This window comes from Myodes glareolus, chromosome 3 (genome assembly GCF_982192425.1).
Source record: "Myodes glareolus chromosome 3, mMyoGla1.1, whole genome shotgun sequence".
Taxonomy (NCBI): domain Eukaryota; kingdom Metazoa; phylum Chordata; class Mammalia; order Rodentia; family Cricetidae; genus Myodes; species Myodes glareolus.
The window spans coordinates 32,299,821-32,320,724 of record NC_142028.1 but is presented as its reverse complement, the minus strand read 5'-3'; the positions used below and the strand labels follow the sequence as shown (position 1 = coordinate 32,320,724).

The following is a 20,904-nucleotide window of genomic DNA, read 5'->3' as shown; positions in this document are numbered from 1 at the left end:
AATATGGCTGTGAACAAAGATACTGTAAACTGTGACCCTGGCCATAACGGATGACAAACAAATAAAAACACAATTAGTGCAAGTGACAAGTGATGTGAGGACAATTAGGACAGTAATTTGGTCTGGGACAAGAAAGTCAAGAGAATGCTTGACACAGGGTGGCAGTGACAAGCTAGGAGACTATCTCAGCGTAGACTAGAGAAGGAGAGTAGGCAGGTGAGGGGATGGCCGAGTCAAGACCACAGTAGGAAGGAGCAGTGACCCCTGCCTTGGCAGAGAGCCTGAGTCCTCCAGGGTGGGAAGAAGGCTGATGAAAGCCACAGTTCGGGCACAGCAGAGGGAGGAGGGACCCCGGAGGAGGAATGTGAGACAGCACAAGGGGACTTCAGCTTCCACTCTGGGTGGCTTAGGGGCCTTAGAGCTTCTCATGGGGCAAGGACAAGGCAGAACTTGGATATCAAGAGGGCCATGTTGTCTTTGCATTCAGTTTAGGCTGGGTGTGACGGCTAATTTTGGCTATCCATTTCACTATAGCTGGAATTAACTAAAACTCAAGAAGCTGGGAACAGCTGAAGGACATTTTCCTTGGTTGCATTATCTGAGGTGGAAGACCCTCTCTAAATGTGGATCCTTGGCCTTTCTATCAGGACACAGATACCGTTGTACTATTTGGATGAACCACAGGCTGCAAACGACACTAATAAATCCCCTTTCAATATGAATACACACACACACACACCCTAACTAAAGCATTTTGATTAGGGATATAGGTGGAGGCAGAGAGTTCTGTCCAGATGAGAAATGGTGGTGGCAGAAAAGGAAGAGAATGTGGAAACAGCAAGAAATGTTCTTCACATATTTTGAAAGTAAAGTTGAGAGATTCTTCTGTTGGATTTAATGCAAAGGATGAAAAGATAAAACAAACAAAACTAGAAGTAAGCCAGGTGTTTGGCCCAAAAAGAAAAAAGCTGAAAGGTGTGTCAACATCTACTAAGGTGGGAAAGGATCTGGGAAGTGGAGAGTGGGGTTGGGACGCAGTCAGTTACGACACTCATTGACACTGGGTGTGTGACTCTCAGGTCTAGAGGCTAAGCACGTGACATTTGATCCTGTGAGCCTGGATGATGCAGGACAACTGGGGAATGAGTGCGGATGGAGAAGAGGCACAAAGACCGCACCAGGAGCACTGCAGTGCCCCAAGGGTGGAGAATGAGAAACCACAAAGAACTGCAAGAAGGAAGAGCAAGGGATGCAAGGGCAGAGCTGGGAATGAACAGTGTCTCAGATGCCAAGCGATGAGAGGTTAAAGGCCAGCTCTGCAGAACTAACCAGAGAGATAAAGGCCAACGGGCCAGACAAGAGGCCACTGGAATCACTACTGTAGCGGTACAGCAGGGGAGGAGAAAGCCTGGATGAGTGAGCATAGTAAAGAGGGGAGGATAGAAGTGGTGTCAACATGGAGATACGACTCCAATCAGGAGCATGCTCACTAGCTTATGTCAACTTGAAAGGAGGGAACCACAGCTGAGAAAATGCCTCCATCAGATCCAGCTGTAGGACATTTTCCTAATGAGCGATTGGTGGAGGAGGGCCCAGCCCATTATGGCTGGAGCTGTCCTGGGCTGGCCCTGGGTTCTATAAGAAAGCAGGCTGAGCAAGCCAGTAGTAAGCAGCACCCCTCCATGGCCTCCGCATCAGCTCCTGCCTCCAGGTTCCTGACCTGTTTGTGGTCCTTTGATGATGAATGGCAATATGGAAGTGTAAGCCAAACAAACCCTTTCCTCCCCAACTTAATTTTGGTCATAGTGTTTCATTGCAGAAATAGAAACACTAAGACAAAGAGTTTTGTTAAAGGCTGTGAGGAAAGGGGGTGGTGTTAAACCAATGCACTTGGTCACTGTGACCTCATTCTTCACTGTTTCAAATGCTGAACAGAAACTAAGACAGCACAAAAGGTTAAGCCAAGCTTTTTCCGGAAGTTCAGAGAAAAGGCATTCTCGGTGTATCTGTGATTCTTCACCAAATCGGCAGTAGCTTGAAATCTCTGATGAGGACTCACAATACAGAAGGCCTACCACACGCTTTTGTCCAATTATCTTTGAGGTTAGCTATATGAGCTGCGTTGCCCAATGGAGTGTAATCTAGCACACCTTGGGACTGTTCCTGTGCCAACTCCAGGCCATCTTCTCCAATCATCTGCTTCTGCCATGAAGACAGCACAGCGGCTGCAGATGTGGCTGAGGCTCCAGAATTGGACAGCACATAGAGTCTTGTTTATCCCAGAGAGCTGCTCCAGCCGGCAGGCTGCAGCTAATCCTCTCCATCATCAACTGTGAACCAGACACACTGTGTCTGCTCGTAGGTTATATGGCATTTGAGATCCTCTGTTCTTGAAGCAAAGGCCGAGTGGAGTGCTCTTGCCCTGCGCTGCCCCAGTCCTCCAGGGAGATAAGCCCTGACAGCCCTCACAATGTGGGAAGCTCCCAAGCCCCTAAGGTAAATTTAAGTAACAGGGTGAGACTCAGCCTGTCTATGATAACTTTGGGGTAGGAGTCTAGGGTTAGCTCACAGTCCCTGTCTCTCACACATTGGTTGTACCTCCATAAATTCCTTTAATGTCATGTTGACAGTCACCCCCCTGCCTCCCATTTTGCTTCCCAATGCCTCTATGGAGTTATAGAGGAATAATCAAGAACAATCAAGTCATCAAGTATGACAAATGTGGAGCTTGATGTTGGCCATCATATAAACCATAAATAGTGTGAAATGGTTGAGGTGGAGTAGCCAATGGCAGTTTTAACTGTGTGTGAGAGGCTTAGCACCACGTTACTTTTCAGTCTGAGATGCTCTATAATCTCTGACCCTGTTGTATAAGAAAGCAGGTTGAGCAAGCCAAGATCAGCAAGGCAGTCAGCAGTACTCCCTGTGGCTTCTGCTTCAGTTCCTGTCCTGAGTTCCTGCCCTGACTTCCGTCAGGGACAGAGTGTGACCTGAGAGTAGTGAGCTGCAATAAACCCCTCCCTCCACAAGTTGCTTTGGCCATGGTGTTTATCGCAGCAATAGGAGCCCCAGCCAAGGCACCAGCTCCTGTTTTCACCTACTTGCCAGGTTCCCCCACCTGGGCTAGAGAGAAGCTGAACAGAAATCAGGGACAATAAAGGGTACAATGCTGGGCTTCAGGGAGCCTTACTGCAGTTGAAAAGATAGGAGATCCATGCAAACATGGAAGACAGTCAAGAATGATAGCCTTAATTCTTTGAATGTGGTATGGTATGGCAGAAAGGGCAGATGGGAACCCAGGTCTGGCACTTACTCTGTTGCTAATTAATTAAGACCCCCCCATAATTCTATACACCCACTTGATGGTACTAGCAACTAGGTAGCTTCCTGGGGCTTTATGAATCTAAGATGCTATCAAGCAGTAAGAATGCCCTCAGGTGCTAAGCACAGGACATCTCAAAGGATGTCTGTTTTCCTGCCTCTGGCCATGTGACCATATAAGTCACAGGCTTACTGATCTAAGACATACAATTTCAGTCAACAAGCCCAGATTTCTTCCCAGACTCCCATATTGAATAGAATGAGGAAGAAGAACCCTATACTCTACAGTATACTGATTGCTTCTTCAGGAGCAGGTTGCTTGTGGTTTGCTGCAGTCAAGAGGTGCCCAAAGCTCCTGACTCAGAGCCTCTACCAGGGAGAGAGGGAGTGTCTGTGTGGCTGATATCCTGGAGGGCAGCAAGTCTCCCCATACACAGTTCTGAGAGCTTGGCCCCTCTCCCTGGCAGAACCCAGTTTTCTGGTTGCCAGGTATCATGTCTCTGTGTGCAGCTGAGGATGCCCCATGCATATGCAGAGAGGAAAGGGCAGGGGACTGAGCTTTCAGAATGTCCAGTGATGCCTTCTTGACATTCTTTGGGGGAAAATACAGAGAGCTGAATTAATCTCCTGAGCTAGGACAGACGAGGGGTTAGCCTTCTGTGGCCCAGGCTCGTCTGCTGTAAATGTGTTCATTCCGATGTTGGCACGCAAGATGCACATAGCTTGAGGGCCCTTTCTCTTTGGAGCCTAGGCTCCCTTCCTTTGGTTTCCTTTTGGTTTTGTGTGACTACTGGAAACATTCCCTGGGTTTCTGCAGAAGCTGGGCCTCATGTGCTTGGTGCATTTGCGCCAGAACTTCAACTTTAAATCAGAGACTTGTCTATAAGAAAACTTTCTATTCGTAGAAACCAGCACTTTGCAAAGAAGAAGAGCAGTTATGAGAACACCGTCGAGAAGAACGGGGCTTTACTTACTTGGGACTCCAGACACCAGCCGCAGGGGACGAAGCACGCGGAAAGCCCTCAGCGCCTTCACATCGAATCCAGCTCCTTTCCCTCCTAGCGCATTGGCTCCATCGGCTTTGGTGGCTTGTTCTAAAATGGCACTAAAAAGCCTAGAAGAGAGGGGAGAGAGGAGCCATCAGGACCCCAGCTGGTCGCTCAGCTGGGCTCCAGTCCAAGAACCCAGCCTAGATTGCTGGAGCCTGTCACAGGTGTGGCCACTGGAGGCCAGTGAAAGGCTACAAGTTGATATTCCATCAGCGGGGGGTGGGGGGGGTGGGGGGGGGTGGTATCACACACACACGGGGAGGGGACGCTTCCCACAGAGAGTGCTGAGTGGGTGAGGGGCAGCCCTTTGCTGTCTGTCACAGTGTGTGTGGGTGTACTTGACCTAGGTGAGCTAGGGCCCTGGCACAGCTGCTGAGGCACAGGGACAATGCCAGAAGTCTAATCCTCTCTCTCGGCTGCTGTCACCACTGCTGTGGACTCCAGCTTCCCTGTCATGAATGCTAGGAGTCACGTGCACTGTGCCTGTTCCTCCATCCTGACGACCACGCTGGAGCCACGGGCTCCCTGCCTGCTCTTCCATCCTGACGGTCACCTAGGTGTGATTTGTTCCAGGGAACAACAACGGAAAAAAAAACAAAAAAAAAACAAAAAAAAAACATCGAAATCCACCTCACTAGTGCATGTAGCTGCCTCCGAGGAGTCACATGTTGAGCAAATGAATGAATGGCTGAAGGGTCGGTGGGAGAGCTTCAAGCAGGACCCACCAGCCTGTGCAGACACAACACTGAAACACACAGACGTCTGCTCTAACGATGTGTCTGAGATTGCGCATCTCCAACAAACACAAGCACCTACTGCTCCAGGCACTGTATTAGATGCTTAGGTGGGAGCAGAATAGAGCAGTCAGGCTCTGAGCTTCAGTAACCAGACCTCGTAGTGTGTGATACTTGGAAAGAGAAGGGGTCCGTAGTGACACAGGTAAGAGACGAGTCTTTCAATAGGGGCAGCTCAGAAAGGAACCCTGCTCTGGTGATATTTCAGAAGAGACCCAAAGAAAGTGAGTGTGTGACCTCTGCTGCTGTCTGGGGACCCCTCCAGGCAGAGAAGTGGTTGGGACACTGATCCTGAGAGATGCAAGATAAGATGTTAGGGGCCAGCAAACTGCCAGAACAACTGGGAGAGAGAAAATGGGAGGAAGGTGAAGCTGGAAACCTGGGCAGGAAAGGGACTCTGAGTGAAGTCTAACTAAGTCCAATGGTGCCGGCAGTGGGCAGTCAAGGGCAGGCCAGAGCAGGCTGCCGCAGTGACCCAGGGAGAGAGGCTGGGGCTCAGGCCAGGTGATAACTGGGAGTTGGTGAGATCAGATGCTTGATTTATTTTTAAGATGGAGCTAGTAGGACTGGTACTGGACTAGTAGGGGAGTGTGAGGTGACAAGCATGAGATGTGACTGACTCCAACAGCCTGGGCTGGAGCCATAGGAAGGATGGAATGTGGCGGTACAGGCATCCACATGCTAATGTCAGCTTCTCCAAGTCTGGGCTGACTGCGGTGTGTCTGATGGTTTTCCGAGCTGCTGTCACGTGTCTGAGGGCCAGAAGAAGGTCTAGGATAGAGACAGAATTGCTTTCTGTACAGGGTGTAAGTAGGGTTGGACAGCCTGAGGTCTGGGTAGAAGTCGGATGTGAGAGACTGGACCATAGGGTCCTCCCGCACTATGGAGGCAATTGGAGAACAAATCAGAGAAGGAGACTGAGGAGTGGTTTGTTGGGCAGCAGACTTGTTACTCCATGGAGACTGTGAAAAGCGAGATGGCCACGGTCAACTGTCCAGAGCAGAAGACTATTGTGGGATACTAACTACTTCATTTAGCACAACCAAGGCCACTGAGACCTAGAAAATACCCGATTTGGGGGGTAATGGAGGAAGGCCTAGTAGAGAGGCCCAGGAGAGAGTGGCAAAAGCTGGAGCCAGTGAGAATAGCAAGCTTTGCCTGAAAGAAACACAAAGAAGCCCAAATGGAGCCAAGTGAGCAACCTTTCCAGCTGCCATACTAATAAAGTACAAGGAGGTGAGTTAACTATGGAGACACATTTATCTAGACCAACACTATAAAAATACAGCATGTCAACATATAGTTTAAAAGGTTATTTCTTATCCTTTGTTTTATATTCAATTTTTGAAATATGTCGTATGTTTTTACGTGTGCTGTACCCTTCAGTTTCAGGTGCCGTGATTGTATATGACTCTAAGTACATATAGCAACTCTCTGGAACTCCCTGCAGAGAAGAACGAAAGTGGGTGTGGCACAGAGTTGTGTGTGAGATGGGAGTCATCTGATGAAAGAGCTGGTGATGCAGAATGGGGAGGACTCACATCCTTCAGAGGGCAGGGAGGGATGGTTTGTGGTACTCTGAGGATGCTGGCTTTATATGGGGCAAAGTTCAGCTGGACAGAAGCTAACAAACATGGTGGAAAGGGAAGAGAAGCCCTGCTAGGAGTCTGCTTTCTTTCAGAGACCTAGAGAGGTATACTATACGGTCATAGATGCGGTATAGAGACATGGGAAAGCCCTCTTCTGTTTGCCTTTTCCCTTGGGGAAAGTCTTTCCCAGGGTACTAGCTGGAAATCTGAAGAGAAGGGCATAGTGGGAGAGTTCGAAGAGGGTAGTAAAGCTACAGAAGAGTGACCCAAGAAAGTGAAGAGGGGATAGAGTGGGGTCATGAGGAAAGCCCAATCTGACATTGTGGTTCTGTATTTCTGTGTTCGGGTACCAATATTTCCATGTAGTTGGATGGGATCTGGGTAGGTATTTTTCTCCAGGTAAACAAGCCAAGCAAAGTTAAGAGAGAGTGGACCAAGGGTCCATGCTAGTGTGGTTTTGAAGATGGAGAGGGGTCCTAAATTGATTGAAGGGAAAAGGCCAGGAGTGGAGGAGGTACACACAGAAGGTAGCAGGGTGAAGTCATGGTATTTGAGGGAGGAAGCTGCAGGGAGGTAAGGTTAGGAGCAGCATTTGATAGGACACTCTAACACGAGGAGGGTATTTGATTAGTCATGACAGAGAAACTAGCTATGGATACGGAAGGGGCAGTTGAGACAGGACGGGGTCAGGATCTCTGGGGAAGACAGTGCCCAGAAGTTGAGAAGCGAGAGGCAAGATGGCACGTGAGTATTAAGAAGAACTTGAGGGGCCCGTGCCTACTTGGACAAGGAAGAGGGACTCACAGGTGAGCGGAGGGCTGTGACAAGTGGTGGGTACAGAGTCTGATGACAGATGACAAAGGTAGAAACTGGAGCTCCCTCCGACTCCTCCAGCCATGTGAAGCCTCTGCCCCCAGTGACTATGGAGAGGCAGTGCAGAGAGGAGAGCCTGACAGGGAACGGGGCAATCAGACAGAAAGTTGAGGGTTCAGGGCATGGGTGGGTCACCTGCTGGCAAATGAAGTTTAACCGAAAGGCAGTTAGTTTTACACTCCCATTTCCACACGGCCAGTCTCCCGGTACAGGCAGGCCTAAGCAATGAGGACAGACACTACACAGCTCTTATGTTGATGGTTTCCATTTGACCCTTGAGATGGTGTCTGTAGACCCCTGGGATAGGTGGGTGTGTGGGGAGTGGGCGGTCTCAGCAGGACAGGGGTGAAAGGAAGGGCTTAGCCAGCAGGATACCTGATTATGGGTGGCCCAGAATTCTAGGTGTTTGGTGTCCATGGAGAGAAACAGAGAGAACAGCTTGAGTGAGTCCTTCGTACCTAGAAAAGCTATTCCAATCACTGCAACGAAGTGCGCTGAGTCTACATGAATGAGGACAATGTTAGCGAAGAAGCCGGGTATTAGAATTGGGTCCATTATCACAGCCAGTGAGACAGAGGAGGAGTGGATGGGGACAAAGTGCAGAGGGGAGGCGGGAGGGGGGAGAAAACTGAAGGAGAGGAGGGAGGGGAAACTGTGACTGGGATGTAAAATAAAGGAAAAAATTTAATTAATAAATAAAAATAGAAAACAGAATCCCAACTCATATACTCATAAAAGGAAAAAGGAAGTTCGGCCGACTCTGGCAGACCTAAAGTCTCCAAGTTCCTTCCCTCTGCAGGGCACTCTGAGTTTTTCGGCGTGGCGCTCACATGGCCTGAGTCTGGGGCAGCAGCTGCCAGGATGAGGAGAGTGGGTCCACAATGGAAGGATCTTCTCACCGAAATCTACATCTGAGACCCACAGAATCAGAGACCAGTTTGCAAGTCGGTCAAAGGATTTTGTTCACGGTGCCTGCGGAAGAAAGCAGCAGACCTACCGGAGGGCAGGAGGGTCATGAAAGAGAATTCCGTGAAGGGAGCAGATGTCTAAGACTTTCTTCTCCTCAGCCCCGCCCCCTTCAGCTTGGAACACTTTAGTGAGGTCTGCTTTTAATGGAGGAGGGGTAGAAAATTTAGGCATGCTGTAGGAGGAGCTCTTGGCAAGGAGCACCCAGAGTATATCACCTGAATTAGAGGCTGTGTCCCTGATTCCTAACAGCTTGGTTCCAATGTCCTGCTGGGCTGGGGGCATGACAAATATTTCTACAGCCAGGCCTTAGAGATTTTAAGAGAGGAAGATAACAAGATCCAGAGAGCCCTAGAATCAATTACAGAGTCATCCTGAAAGGGTGCTGGGGATACAGCAGAAGGCTTTGTGGCTGGCTAGCGTCCCTTGAATGGGGACCTACTGAGGAGTCCATATTTCTAGGGTTGTGCAGGAGCAGGTGGCTCACAGAGAGGGCTCTGAAGCCCCCTCTATATTCTCTCAGTCACCCCTTCTTCCCAACAGACCAAAGAGATCATGCCACTCTGGGAAGAAAATACCTCTTAGCTCATGCCACCGGCATGGCGATCAGACACACGAAGGACACTTGGCTGTAGTCAGAGTCCCCTCTGATCTGGAGGAGATCTCAAGAAACCTTCCCAGATGTAGCTTCAGAGGAAAGCACAGGAGGAAAGAGTTTCCCAAAGACAGAGAGACAAAGGAGAATCCACTCACTACTGTAAAGGGGCTAAAAGGGGGTGCGGCTAGAGAGAAGGGGTAACTCATATCCTCTGGGGGCAGGGAATATTTTCCTAGTTAGAAAGAAAGCTAGGCTTTAGACTTGATGTAAGACTCATAGGGTTAATACAGAAATCTAGCTGCTAAATATGGCTTCATGTGAGATCAGTGAGGGACACCCCAAAGACCATAGTAGACCGCAAGCTGAGCAAGTGTTATTTGAAAGAATCCCAAGCCTGGGTACTTCCCATCTCAGCCCAGAGCTCAGGCAGGGAAGTCGATATGGGCGGACCCTGTGAAAAGTTGGCTGAGTGCTAGCAATAAGGAGCTACATTCTAAAGGGTGAAGCAGGGGCCAACAAGGTACTAACAGACAAGCACCGGCCAGTGATGCACTAGCTCCTGTGGCGTGGGCAGGAAAGTGCTGAATCCCACCTTCGAGGCTTCTGTTTGAGGTCCCTCACTAATCTTGTTTCCTCTTCCCATTTTCCAGGCGAGGCTATGAATGGGCAGATCACATTGAATGACACCACTGTTGTGGAATAATCTTCCTGAACACAGTGAGGATGTATGTGTCTTTGGCAAGGCACCTTCTGATTGGTTTAGTAAAGAGCTGAATGGCCATCGCTAGGTAGAAAGAGGTTAGTGGGACTTCTAGGTGAGGAGGAGATGAACCTAGGCATGGGAGAGGTGTACATGGAGAGGAAACAGGAGATGCAAGGAGGAGATGAACCTAGGCATGGGAGAGGTGTACATGGAGAGGAAACAGGAGATGCAAGATGGAAGAAAGGTAAAAAGCCATGAGACAAAATGTAGATTAATATAAATGGGTTAATTTTAAGTTATAAGAGCTAGTGGGACGAGCATAAACTGTAGGCCAAGCTTTCATAATTAATAATAAATTTCCATGTCATCTTTTGCGAGCTCACAGTCCAAAGAAAAATCTGCCTACACAACACCTCCCATGAGCACGGGAAGAGACGTGTAGTGTCTGCCCAAAGCAGATGGTCCCTGCAGGTCACAGAGCCTCCACCGTGTCCAGAAGCACTGCCTCTTTCCCGCTTGTGCCATGCGCTCCCAGGACACACTGAGAAAGACGCTGAACTTCTAAAAGGCTTAAAGGGTTGTGAGCAAGTCATTTTTGAGACAGTTGCTAAGGTGTGCTAAGGTGCGCTTGGCTCATTCAGATCTTAGTTTCCTCTGTCGGGAGTCAAAGCAGTGAAACCCTTCACAGAAGTGTGTCCTTCCCCAACCTTTGAACCATATCTAGACTCGACTAATAACCAATGACCTCAGGGCTCCTCATTTCTCTTGAGTATACTCAGTGCTCATGTGGCCAAAGAGCTTCATTCACTGGCCAAAACATGTGAGACAAACAGAAAAAAACAAAAACAAAAACAAAAACCATTTTAACCCTTAGGAGCTGTCTGGATGGCCAAGGACAAGGAAGTCACTATGAAGGCCTCCTTGGCTCCTGTGTTATTTTCTGCAGTGACAAACAATCAGGTGCTCCACAGAACATGAGCAATAGCTGCTCTGGGGAAGCCACCAAGGCCTGGGTCTCCCCAGGGACAGCACAAAGGATTCACCAAAAGGAAGCTCCAGGGGTAAGAGCCTCCTGACATTCTGCACTTGGCACTGGAGCCTGTCAGACTCGGGAAAAATAATTGGCAGAGTGGTTGCCCTGGAAGTGACTGCCAGGCTTCCAATGGTCCCAGCTCAGAGGAGCTGGTGTGTGGTTGCGTGGAAGCTGCTGTAAAGGCAACTCCATTTTCAAAACACTCCAGTATGGCTGGAATTCTACCACTGTCTTAACACGGTATGTTTCCCTCATATTCCCGTAATATACCGTTAGGAACAGGTATATTAAGGAGAATCTTTTGGGGAAGTTGCTAACTTCTCTATTTTTTCAAGCTTCTGAATATGGTAACACTTTTCTCCTGGTCAAGAGGGTAAGCTCTGAAAAAACAAAACACAGAGAGAGACGGGAGGGGGCACTTGGTGTTCATTCTAATGCAGGTGGTGACTGTGTCATTTACCAGTTATCTGGGGTCTGACCTCAATGAAAGTGGGGGGTCTTAAAAGAAGGGACACATAGGAAATGAAGCGGGGAGGAGTCAGCCATTTTAACCAAGAATGTAGAGGGCCTTTTGTGTAAACAAAGGCTGTGGGAGGGGGAAATGAAAACATTTGCATAGAAGTTTTATAAATTGGGGAAGATTAAACAAATCTGAATTCCTTGCCATAAAATACAAATTATATAGTATTTGATAGAAAAGACTCAGAGCAAATGTTTCTTAAAAACCCCTCGTCTCACTTTTGAACAGTCATTTTCTTCAAACTAATTATGAAGGCACTGTTCTTCTATCCTGTCCTGAGGAAAGAAACTGCAATATAGGGGGCTACCGGTTTAGTAATGGTTGGCTCAGCATGTCTGAGTTAGGCCTCCAGTACAAGGTATTCATTACCCCATCTAGTTCCTCTGCATGGTTTAAGGTGAGCCTGCCTCCCAGGGTTGGTCCTTTGGCCAGGAGATTGGCCTGGTCTCTTTGGAATGTTCGGTCTCCACTCATGCCAGAATTTACTCTCTTGGCCTTCATTACTCTTTTTACATTCTGCCTCCCTAAAGGGGTAACCCTAGAATCATTTAGGAACCAGTTAAGAGATCAGAGCTCCCCAGACACTCTCAGTATCACTGGCTTCTGGCAAGCGTCCCAAGGATATCGCTGGCTTTTAGTCAAGAAAAAAACTGGTCATTTTTCTCTGGAGAATTTACAAACTTCTTGGTAAAGAGATCACAGTTTCCATTTTTTTTAAATTTAAAATTTATGTGCAATTTTATATGTCTTTATATTTTTAAATTTTAATGTTTGAGAATTTCATGCATATATACAATGAAATGCAACTATACCTACTCCTGCTTTACCCTCCCAGCTCTCCCATGATCCCCCAACACATCTCCTTCCCAACTTATGTTTTTTTTTATTTACACATCACAGCATCCAGTCAGATATGTGTAGGAGCGTGGATCCATCTACTGGAGCATGGAAGACTTACCAGAGCCCACACCCTTACAAAAAGAATAATTCTCTTTCTCCCCGCAGCTGTTATCTGCTAGTAGTTCCCCAGTAAGGCCTGGGGCCTGTGGACCATCGGCCCGGTACCTTCTTGTTCTCGTGCAGGTGATGGCAGCCGCACTGAGTTCATGAGCGCCACAGCCATGCCGTGCCCACAGGACAGCGCTTCACGGCACTCCTCCTCTGGCTCTCAAATGCCTTCTTCCCCCTCCTCTACAGTGTTCCTTAAGCTGTAGTGGTGGGGGTGGGGTGGTGGGGGTATTGGTGTTGGTGGGGGTGCTGGTGGGGGTGGTGGTGCATATGCACACATACAGTGACATGTGGGAGGGGTGGTAAGTTTATAATTTCTCTCTTGGGGGGCAGTCTGAACTCAAAGTGATTTTTAACAGAGCCTTTCATTGTGCAGATCTTTAATTGAAGGCAAATTCGGTTCCATCAGATCAGAGGTAGGAATACGCAGGGAAAGAGGCACGGACAGGCAAGGTTAGGGAAAAGAACAAAACTTCCACACTTACCCTACAACCACAATTATAAAATCTAGTAAATTCCAACCATTGCGGAGGTAAGCGTTGGGGTGGAAGAGAAGTCCATAGGCAATTACTTTTAAAAATGCTTCCACGGTAAAAATTATGAGAAAGAGATATTCCACTCGCTCCTAGGAAACAAAAATAGAAAAGAGAGAAAAATAAATCATTAAGTTCAGGGATTCGGGAAGTTCAGACGCAGCAGAGTTCACAGGTGCTGTCGCACTCAGCGCGAGGCTTCAGCCTAGACTGTGTACTCAGTGTGGTCCCAACAGAGCACATGGCCTGTAACGTCACTGGTGTCACCGCTTGTAAAAGCACACTGTGACGCTTGCTCCCTGGTGAAATGGCCTACTGATATGCTTCCCAGAATGCAACGCGGCGGCCAGCAAAGGTGAGCACAGGTGAGCAATGGTGAGCACAGGGCTGGATACGCAGCCTGCAAGCTAACTGAGTGAATCTACAGCCCCTCCAACACCAGAGCTCCAGCTCCAGGAGAGTGAAGAGTTTTGTTGTTTTCAAATGCTGTCATTAAAATGTAAATTAGGACCATGCAAAACTTCCACCCCCAAAGAGTCATTTAACCAGATAACATTTTGCTGTGCCTTCTAAAGTGAGAACTCAGATGGTCTTGGTCTCCAGGGGAATAATACCAGGACAGTGGGGATTAGAAGCAGGTGAGCTGAGCCCTAGCAATACTGTGCCAGACTTCTGTTAACAAGCCCCAAGGGCGGCAGGCTGGGTTTCATGAGGGCACTAGCTGACATACAAAATAAAAGCAAAAACACTGCCCTGAAGAAATTGAGGGTATCAATTTCTGAACAGAGGCAATATGTGGATCCCGAAACTTGAGATCTTTCTTGTGGGAAAATAGCTCTCTGCCCAAAGACACTCTGTAGGTAACCAACCTACAGGAGCTGAGCAGGGACTACATGGTGAATACAAAAGCCTGCTTTTCTTCTCAAGGGGCAGAGCAGCCTTTTCTCCCCTAATACCTAGGAGAAACATTGGTGCTTAGCATGTAATGCTTACCCTAACTGCACTCACCTGAATCAACTCTGGGGAAGCACATGTTTTTCTTCTTAACCACTGTATTCCTCTCCCTACCCTAACACAGAGCCTGGGGGGGGGGGCGGGGGCGGGCACGGCCTGGTGGAGACTGCTTGGGTCCCTTCATTCTCCATGGCTCAGCCTTGTAGGAGCCTCAGACAGCCTCTTCCTGGAGTCATAAAACACCAGGCAGGGACAGTCTATCCCAGGTCACAAAGCAGGTCGGGCCAGTCCACAGCCTCCAGGAGGCTCTCAGCTCAGGATCCTATGACCCATGTCCCCCTCCTCTGCCAGGCCAAGGAACATCCACTGAAGACCTCTGGGCCCACACACATACAAGCCACATACCAGAGAGGCCCACTGCCTGTGACGGCTTGCCATCTCCCATGAAGGCCTTCTGTGGGGGCTACACGGGTTCTGGGGACTCTGTGGGAAACTAGGCCAGAACAGATGGCCAAAGCTTCTTGTCACTCTTCCCATCCCTAGACATCTAGGAGCACCAGGCTCACCGTGAGGAGTCCTGGGCAAACCAATTTGTGGTCTCAATGTGAAACATGACAAATTCTAGGTCTCACCCAGAGCTTCCCGAGAAGGTCACCTGGCTACAGCACCTAGGAAGGGGTGATCTGCACAATTCCAGGGGCTTTGAGACAAAGTCTAAGAACTACTGACCCACATGCTGCTGAAGCTGTCAAGGAGGTGGGAATAATGGGGAGGAGGTGAGTGGTCAGTTGGGTTTAATCAGCACCTCGGGTCCTTTACTTCCTACTTAGTTTAGCACCAGCAAGTTGGCCTGCAGATGTGACTGCCTAGTTCTAGGGAGCAGGACCAATCTACCCTGCATGGTAGGGTCAACGTCTTTGTATCAGATGGTGCTGGGTTAGAACAGAGCCCTGCACATTGAAGGGACAAGCAGGTTACAGAAGGAGCTACTATAGCCGGAGGATGGTGAGAGAAGAAGCTCTCAGTCACTCGGCGGTCTCCACACTCTGCCCCAGGATAGCAGAGAGCTGCATTAAGCACCAGATAACAATTCCATTCCTGTTCATACTCCCCAGCCCTCCACAGCTCCACTCCCATCAGGACTGCCCAGTCCTCCACAGCATCTCGCTCAGTTGGAGGTGCAATGACCAGAAAACTAAAGGGAACAGATTCAAGTTGGGTAGCCACCGCCAGGTTCTGTGTGTTTTCACTCATGAACACCTTCATTGCTTTTGTTTTTATTCACTTGCCCTCCCCCCCGCCACATACCCAACTACTAGGCATGCATGTACCTTTCTTTCCATTCATCCAAGTATGCATCCACACATCTACCCATTCATTATCCATCCATGCATGCACATATCCACACATTTATCCGTGCCTGTGTCCATGTGTCTGTCCACTCAGTCATTTACCTATCCATCTCACTCAACCCTTCAGGACGACTAGGCTACAATCAGATGCCAGAAGTTGACTCTGGAGCTTCCTCTCAGCTGTCTAGACAATAAGCATCCTGGAAGAGACAGCACTCAGGTTCAGATTTTACCCTTCCTCAGAAAGAGCTGCTGCAGTGTCCCAAAGACTCCTAGGCCCTATATTCTGGGAAATCTGAATTCCTACATGGCTTTAATAAACAGCTGGAACTCTTGATCCAGATTACCTGGCATCAAGAAAAAGTCTGTTTGTCCCTACATCACCGGTTGTTTTCCTGGCATGAAAAGAGAGCATCATAGGGAGGTGGGCCCCTCAACATAGTGCAGATGCAGACCGCAGGTTTGCACATCCAGGGTGTGACATACCATTCCGCTCCCTGTGATAGGAGGATGGGAGATGTAAAGTCTGTTCTGTGTTCCATGCCATTTGAACCGAATCAAGCCTTCATGAAGACTATCACGAACATGTTTATGTGTACTGTTGGATGCTGGAGACCCTTTGGGAAGGGGCAGGCTCTGAAACTGACCCTAGCGGTCTGGTACAACAGAGCAGGAGTTGTCAGTGCACAGGCAGTGCCAGCACAGCAGTGAGTGGTGCTGAGGGCAAGCACCGTTGGCTGTGGAAGAACAAAGTGGGGTCTGAGTTGACTCTGCAGGGATGAGATGAAGAAGGTTGGGAAACGGGAATTCAGAGTATAGCTTGGAGGCCAGACACTCCAGGAGGAGAGAAACTGAAGGGGGAAGATCAAACCAAGGAGAAAAATCAAGCAGCTATAATGTAGTGTGAGAACAGACCCATAAGGTGGCAAGAGCAAGACAATTAGGGGGTTTGTGGACATGCCTGAACATTAGGGGCTAGAGTCTGGAAGGGATCCACACAGAAGCTATGGGGTGGGCTGGACTGGACATACTGGGGATGAGACATGCAGAGGCAGGTCTCAGTGCAGAGTTCAGGTGACAGTGAGGACTCGGTGAGGCCTCCCAGGGAGGGCACAGAATAGAGAGGAGTCTGGAGGATCATCCAATGCAGTCAGGAAGATAGGAAAGCATGTGCACATTCTGGCAGACATGACAGGACCCTGCTTCAAGTCACAGAGTGTCATGCAGAGGGTCTAATTAACCTCCTCTGTGACAAAGAAAAGAGACTGACACCAGGGAGAAATGAGACAAATAAGAGGATGGGAACCCAGGCTTCCTGACATTCATTAAGTCCCAAGGTCTGTTTGCTGTGGGACAATGGTCTTGTACCCTGTAAAGATTTATTATTTGTATTGGTTTAATAAAACGCTGATTAGCCAGTATCCAGGTAGGAAGTATAGGCAGGGCAACCAGAATAGGAGAATTCTGTGAAGAAGAAAGGCTCAGTCTGCAGTCGTCACCCAGACATAGAGAAGGCAAGATAAGAATGCCTCACTGATAAAAAAAAAAAAAGGTACCAAGCCATGGGGTTAACACAGACAAGAATTATTGGTTAGGATGTAAGAGTTAGTGAATAAGAAGCCTGAGCTAATAGGTCAACCAGTTTATAATTAATGTAGGCCTCTGTGTTTTTCTTTGGGATTGAACGACTGTGGGACCTGGAAGGACAGAAGTCTCTGTCAATGTCTGCTCAGCTCATGCCGCCTCCTAGGAACCATGGAAACCTTTCTCACAGGTCCCCACTTACTCTCTAAGAATAGGTTCAAAGTCCTCGTGGTAAGTTGTTTAAAGTTCTGAGATAGAATTGAAAGGGGTCCACACCTTTAACTCAGCACTTGGGAGGCAAAACAGGCAAATCTCTGAGTTCTAAGACAACCTGGTTTACCAAAGGAATTTCAGGCCAGTCAGGGCTACATAGTAAGGTAAACAGTGGCAAATGTATAAAAAATATCAAATGTGGGAAAAGCATGGTGTTCAGAAGGAGAGCAAGAAAGGGTAACATTTGGTGACGAGAGGACAGAATGCAGGCAAAGGACACAATCATGAAAGAGGACAGGAAGCTAATTGGTTTGTTTTTTTAATTCTACACACATGCATGCAAGTGCGCGCATACACACACCCTGCCTCTCTCTGAGGATAAGTCCACAAGAATGTAATTGATAGTCCAAGTGTGAAACTCTAGGCAAAGCTCTACGGCTCTGGAATGACTATTCCCTGAGATGCGCAGTTTGGGGCTGGGCAAGTGTCTGTTAGGCTACCATAATCTAGCTGTGAGTTCATTACAATAAATTGATAACAAAACACAGAGAGTCCAGGAACTAATAAAAGAAGGTCTGGACAAGAATACAGAGACTACAGGACAGCTGCCTTTTAGTAACAAGTCTGGTACGCAGTCACGGCATAGCCTGCGAGACTGGACAAGCTTTACAGTCAGCTGGTGGATCCCTTCAGAGCATACACTGAACTGACACCGAAATATCTAAGTGCCCAAGGGGATGAGCGGAAGTCAAGTTTGTCAAAGAGCATTCCTTCAGGTGTTCAGATGCCTCCGGGCCCCGAGTACACACACAATCCCTCATAGCTCTCCCAAAGCATCAGTTCCAACACTAGAGGGCTCTGTGTGTGTGTGTGTGTGTGTGTGTGTGTGTGTTTTCTGAACAGCACACAGCTCCCTGAGGACGTGGTATAAGTCTGACATGTGACCCGTCCCTTTCTGTAATCCTGGGACTTGAGAAATGTCAGCAGCCAACTAGAGCAGACTAAAATCCCTGTTTGCACTGTTCTGGGTGGAGGAGGTACTTGCAGCAGAGGCTAAAACAGCTTCTCTGGGCTTCCTGGGGACTCTGCCTGCTCCGCTGACAGTGGGAGTCCTCGCTGCCTGGTGCAGCAGAGGTGGCTGCCTTCTTCCTAGCACTCTCTCTTGCAACCCCATATCATTTCCCCCCATCCTTTCCTTTCTAATGTCTCCTCACTTTCTTGTCTCTTTGGCCATGTTCTGGCTGCTCTAATGACCAATGGAGGCCGATGGCTGCACTCAAGTCTGAAATGTTCAGATGAACTGAGTGGAAAGGGCCATGGCTTTGGGAACAGGACGTTTTCCAAACACCTCATAGAACTTGACATGGATATGTATGGGATTCCATCGTTTTCCATTTATCTTTTATTTATGTATGTCTTATCCATTCAAGTACACGGTCTGTTATTTCAATAGTAATAATCAATCAATCCTCTTGATTCCAGCACTGAGTGGTTTGTGTCTTTAGGCAAGTCGCTTCCCTTGTCTGAATCAGTTTTATCATATATAAAAGCAGGAGAAACTCTGTATTACTGCACTGAGCCCTGGGCATGCATCCCAGGCGGTGGAAAGCACAGAGACAGGGCAGGGGAAGCCAGTGGCAAAAGGATGCTTGAATGTTAACAGGGCTGTGCTAGCTCAATACTAGTTTCCAAAGGTCCTGACCCTGGGGAATGGAGTCCAGGGAGCTAGTCTGATGTAAACAGAAAACATAGACAGAATGCAAGGGCCTCCTTTTTACTGGCCAGTCTGGAAACCATTGTCAACTGAATGTTTGGGATGTAGTCTAGAAGAAGGAACACTGCTCTGTGCCTTTTCTTATAGCTGTGAACCCCACCTCTTGCCCCTCCAAACTCCAGTAGTGAGTAAAGATGGCAGTCTCAGATCTGGTTACGGCCAGGAGGACACCAGGAAATGGAAGACACCTGTCATTAGTGAAATCGTTGTTCCTTGTATGTTAGGGAGCACATTCGTGAGCAGAAGCCACATCAGAGTAGATCTTTTAGGATGGGGACAACCATGGAGGACGAGCAGGCTATTCACGTACGTGTGCGTAGGCAGCACACATATACCTGAAAAAGCTAGGAGATGCTAAATGCCACCACACAAAGTTGGGAACTCACACCAGAGAGACTGTGGGTACCAATGTAAATTTACGTGAGCGTATTTCTCAAAGCTGCCAAGAAGTCTGCCCCAAGCAGAACTGATGGGCTCAGTTGCACAATTTCCTCTCAGGACAACATACACAGACAACAAGCACAACAGCCCTATTTCACACAGCACTCCACATTCCAAATTGCTTCATAGCGTAAGCACCATTCACCCCGACCTCTAAGCCATCTTCTGTCTTTTCTCCAGCCGAGAGACCAAGAAGCATAAAGCCGTAGCTCCACGCTTTCTGGGCCTTCTCTCGTACATTCCTTCTATGTCACTAAATCTTTCCTGAGGTCTACTCTGCCTGGCTAAGCAGGACATTGTGGAACACGAAAGCAGAACAATTAAGACCCACATGCCCATTGCTCTCCACAGCAAAGAAGGCCCCATCTGGGTGAGTATCGAGTCCAGACAATGAGCTACACTGCAGCTGCTGCTGTCCATGCATTGACTGAAAGAAGTCCTGAGTCACTGTGCCCATTAGTAGATGAAGAGCCACCCCCAGGCATGGTTAGCAAAGCGGGCAGCAAGGCACAGACACTACAGAGAAATGCACACTTTGTCAGAGGTCCCCCACTGCAGCCTGAAACGCGGTAAGCGGAAGAGTTCCTTCCATTCCCAGAGCAAGGACTAAACAGAAGACGGAGAGTACGTGCGATGGAATATTATCTAACTGTGAAAAGGAATGAAGCTTTCATATATGCCACAAGGGTAATCATTCGAAGTCTAATAAGCCAATCACAAGAGATCAAATACTGTGTGGTTCTACTTACATCAACCACCTGTACTAGCGAATTCACAGACCCAGAGAGCACAGCAAAGCACTGGTGGCTGGGGAAGAAGATGAGTCCATGTTTAACGGGTGTAAAGTTTCAGTTTGGGGCAAGGATGATTCTTGGGGTGTACCTAACACCACTGAGTCAGACATTTATCTGTGGTCAGAATGGCAAGTCTTACGTTGCACCTTTTCGCCACTGTGAAAATGGAAAGGAAACATTCTTCAGGACACCGAGTGCTTCTCAGCTCTACCCCTCTAGAGTTCTGAGGTAAGAATTAAAGCAGGGTGTGCTCCGCCTTGACTGGGGTGGATTCTTCAGAGGTGGATTAGGAGCCTGGCTGGATGTGGGTGGGGAGTCCACATTTCAAAGAATGAAAGTGGGGGGATTTGAGGGCAGGCCTGATTCAGAAGCCTCCTTTAGAAAGTGTGGGGTGTTTCTAACAGTTTGGACATTACTGTAAAGGGCAAAGAGATAAGAAAAACAACCAACCAGCCAACCAGCCAAGCAGCCAACCAACCAACCAACCAAAACACTTAATGTCCCAGAGTAAAAGGAGACTTAAAAAGAAAAATGCTATTTATTGAGGGCAAGAGGCAGGTGCAGTTGGAGGGTTGAAGAGTCTGATAGTTCCACGGCCTTTCTAGGAGTTATGCACACCCCACATCCTACACAGTCTGTTTCTCTGTGCTTGCCTATTGTGCAAAGTTGAGTGATCTACCAGTTTCCTTCATGCACATCTCCTTCCCTAAGGGCCTGTCTTACTTCACTGCCCGGGAACAGCAGGAAGCCTGGGGCTCAAGTCAGAGTGTGGAGGACGAGACCTACTCACCACCTCTCAGTCCCA

At 48.4% G+C, this 20,904-nt stretch overlaps 1 protein-coding gene across 34 annotated transcripts in view; it reads right to left on the bottom strand.

Annotated features, from left to right (window-relative positions):
* The window catches only part of Cacna1c (calcium voltage-gated channel subunit alpha1 C), a 656,696-nt gene that overhangs the window by 188,726 nt on the left and 447,066 nt on the right, over positions 1-20,904 (bottom strand). For all 34 annotated transcript variants that reach the window (XM_087904356.1, XM_087904337.1, XM_087904340.1 and 31 more), the window contains exons 4-5: positions 12,940-13,079; positions 4,296-4,435 (exon numbers count right to left, since the gene is read on the bottom strand). In XM_087904356.1, coding sequence (XP_087760482.1) covers positions 4,296-4,435; positions 12,940-13,079 — 280 coding nt within the window. The remainder of the gene's footprint in view (positions 1-4,295; positions 4,436-12,939; positions 13,080-20,904) is intronic.